We start from the raw sequence: 2,769 nt of genomic DNA on the forward strand, positions 1-2,769 counted from the left end.
AACATTTTTTTTTAAGGTAAAGAAAATCAGTCTGCACATCTTCTCTCCACAGGTGCTCACCTCCTCCTCCTCGTCTTTGACCACATACTGGGCCACCTTGAAGGAGCTCAGGTACTCGTTCATGCTCTGCAGCTCCGTGTCGTCAGTGGCGTCCTGGTTCCTGTCCAGCAGACGGTCGATGGCCTTGTCGTCGTAGTGAATGATGCTGCTGTCCTCCTCCTTGTTTTCACCTGAACACACAAACATCAGTTAAAACATCTCCCTTCTCAGCGTCTTCACTTCATCTTTCATCCATCGAGGCTCTCCGTCCCCGAATATACTCTCACCTTCTCCCGCCTCGTCCTTGAAGAGCTGCTCTGTTCCGAACTTGAGGATGTCGTCCAGTTCCTGTTTGGACATGGAGCCCGTCTTGGATCCGAGACCGGGTCGGACCACCAGGTGAGTCAGCATCATCTTTTTCTTGGCGACCTGGACAGAAAAGTAAAGAAGGAGCAACTTAAAGTGTCAGGTCAAAAAATAAAGTATGACAAGTTCTTCCTCAAATGTTAATCATATAGCAGTTTGGCCTTTTACAAAGACATATAAGCTCAATTTTAGATGCAGCTAAGGCCAGATGCTCCAAGAGTTTTGTCCCATTCTTGCAGTATAATATTGGACTTGAGGTCCATTTTTATTGCTGTCCTTTCAGAGTCACTGACACAAACAGTGGCCAGATTGATGCATCAATTTGGCAACACTTTCTTGTCAGTGGCTGACAGAAGATGATGTGTTTTGTCCCGTTACCTGAGTAATCCTCTCCTCCACAGAGGCCTTGGTGACGAAGCGGTAGATCATCACCTTCTTGTTCTGACCGATACGATGAGCTCTGCTGAACGCCTAAACACACAAGAAGAGGAATTATGAACTGTGTGAGATTTGTGAAGAAAGGAGTATTTCTGGAGCTCATCAATAAACATCAGGGGGAAATGTAAAAACTCCACTATTAAAATAAACATGAAAAAGAGAGAACACTTTCAGATTATATTGTTCAATAAATTTGGACGGAAAAATGTAAATTCTGCTGAGATGATTTCTGGATTCACGCCAATGATACTCTGAAGCTCACATAAAACTTCTGCCTCCAGCTTCAGTTTGCGATCGTTAAAAAGAGGTAAAAATAGATGGAGCAGCAGTAACTCTGCTGTACCTGGATGTCGTTGTGGGGGTTCCAGTCAGAGTCGTAGATGATGACGGTGTCGGCGGTGGCCAGGTTGATACCCAGACCTCCGGCCCTCGTTGACAGCAGGAAGGCAAACTGCTGAGCGCCAGGAGCTGAGGGAACAAATATGCTAAATAATGAGCGACTGGAGCCTTGACACCAGATCAAGCAAAAAGTCATTCAAGTGTTTTAATTTGTATGGGGGACGGGAGAAATTAAAACGAAAGCAGGAGTCAAAGATAACAGAAAGATTAAGGAATAATCACAAAAAAAGGGGGGAGTTTGAGCTGTCCGTCTCACCGTTGAAGCGATCGATAGCTTCCTGTCTCATCCCTCCGGTGATCCCTCCATCGATCCTCTCGTATTTGTAGCCCTCGTTCTCCAGGAAGTCCTCGAGCAAGTCCAACATCTTGGTCATCTGCAGCGAAACAAAAAAAGAGACAGTTTGTTAGGAAAAGGAGATTTCTGACATTAAAAAGCTCAATATTTCAGTTCAAACAGGAAATAATAGAAATGTGTGTTAGCTGCAGGGAGAGTCTGCACCAGAACGAAAAGTTTCTTCTATTTTATAGCCTTGTGTTCGGTATATTTTAATTTTTTCCTCTTTCTGTTTTTGTTTACTTTGAGCTGATTCAATGTCAAGAAATTGAAATTTATAGAAGTATTCATCCAACTGCAACCGATCATTTTCAAAGAGAAAAAGCATGATCGCACAAAAAATAAACTGAAATTAATCAGCAGAAATGTGTAAACTTGTTGTTATGGCAGACAGGTGGAACATTATCTGGGAAACCACTGATTTCATTCACTCTAAATTGAGCTAAAATTAATACTGAAATGTGCCAAATGTTGTTTTGTTTGTGTTATGTTGAGTTGGTGTTTGTCTAAGAGTTGTAAGACATAAAAAATGTTTGTAAGGGCTGTTTTAATCTAACCCAGCTCAGCTTTGTTAAATTCTGCCTGAACAGAGGAATAATGAACAAAGAGTTTGCTGCAATGTCTGTTGTCAAATTTCTTTTTAAATTTAAGCTGTAATTTTATTTTAGTCATGAAATAAAGGAGCGTATAACCTGAGTTTTTGTTGACAACATAAACACTGGTGGCGAGAAGAAGACATGTTTGAGGTTTAATTAACAAAAAGTTCGTCTCTCACCTGAGAGAAGATGAGGACTCTGTGTCCTCCGTCCTTCAGCTTCCTCATCATCTTCTGCAGTAACAGCAGTTTCCCAGCAGCCTTTGTGAGAGCGTTACCATCGTACATCCCGTTGGGCATCTTTGGAGCTTCCTGTTTTTGGAGCAACCAATCAAACATCCACGTTTAGTAAACTCTAAAAAAAACAGCACGTAAATGAAATGCATTAAACACTTCAGCCCTGAAACAAAAAAATGGCGTTTGGGTCGTACGATAGCGGCCGCGGGGAAGAGGTAGGGGTGGTTGCAGCATTTCTTGAGGTCCATGACGACGTTGAGCAGAGAAACCTGGTTTCCTCCTCCTTTGGTGTTCAGAGCCTCAAAGTTTTTCGTCAGGATGAATTTGTAGTACTTCCTGCAAACAGAAAATATACACTTTT

The 2,769-nt window shown here is 42.3% G+C and overlaps 1 protein-coding gene across 1 annotated transcript; it reads right to left on the reverse strand.

Annotated features, from left to right (window-relative positions):
- Nucleotides 1–60: 60 nt before the first annotated feature.
- Nucleotides 61–2,738, reverse strand: LOC121966480 (chromodomain-helicase-DNA-binding protein 4-like; the record flags this gene model as incomplete). The annotated part of the gene is made up of 7 exons (XM_042516569.1): nucleotides 2,603–2,738; nucleotides 2,352–2,483; nucleotides 1,499–1,616; nucleotides 1,187–1,311; nucleotides 784–876; nucleotides 327–468; nucleotides 61–230 (listed from the first exon to the last, which is right to left on the reverse strand). Coding segments are annotated over exons 1-7 (834 nt in total), but the record flags the coding sequence as incomplete, so codon positions are not given.
- Nucleotides 2,739–2,769: the final 31 nt, after the last annotated feature.

The sequence above is a fragment of the Plectropomus leopardus genome, unplaced genomic scaffold, assembly GCF_008729295.1.
Source record: "Plectropomus leopardus isolate mb unplaced genomic scaffold, YSFRI_Pleo_2.0 unplaced_scaffold24743, whole genome shotgun sequence".
NCBI lineage: Eukaryota > Metazoa > Chordata > Actinopteri > Perciformes > Serranidae > Plectropomus > Plectropomus leopardus.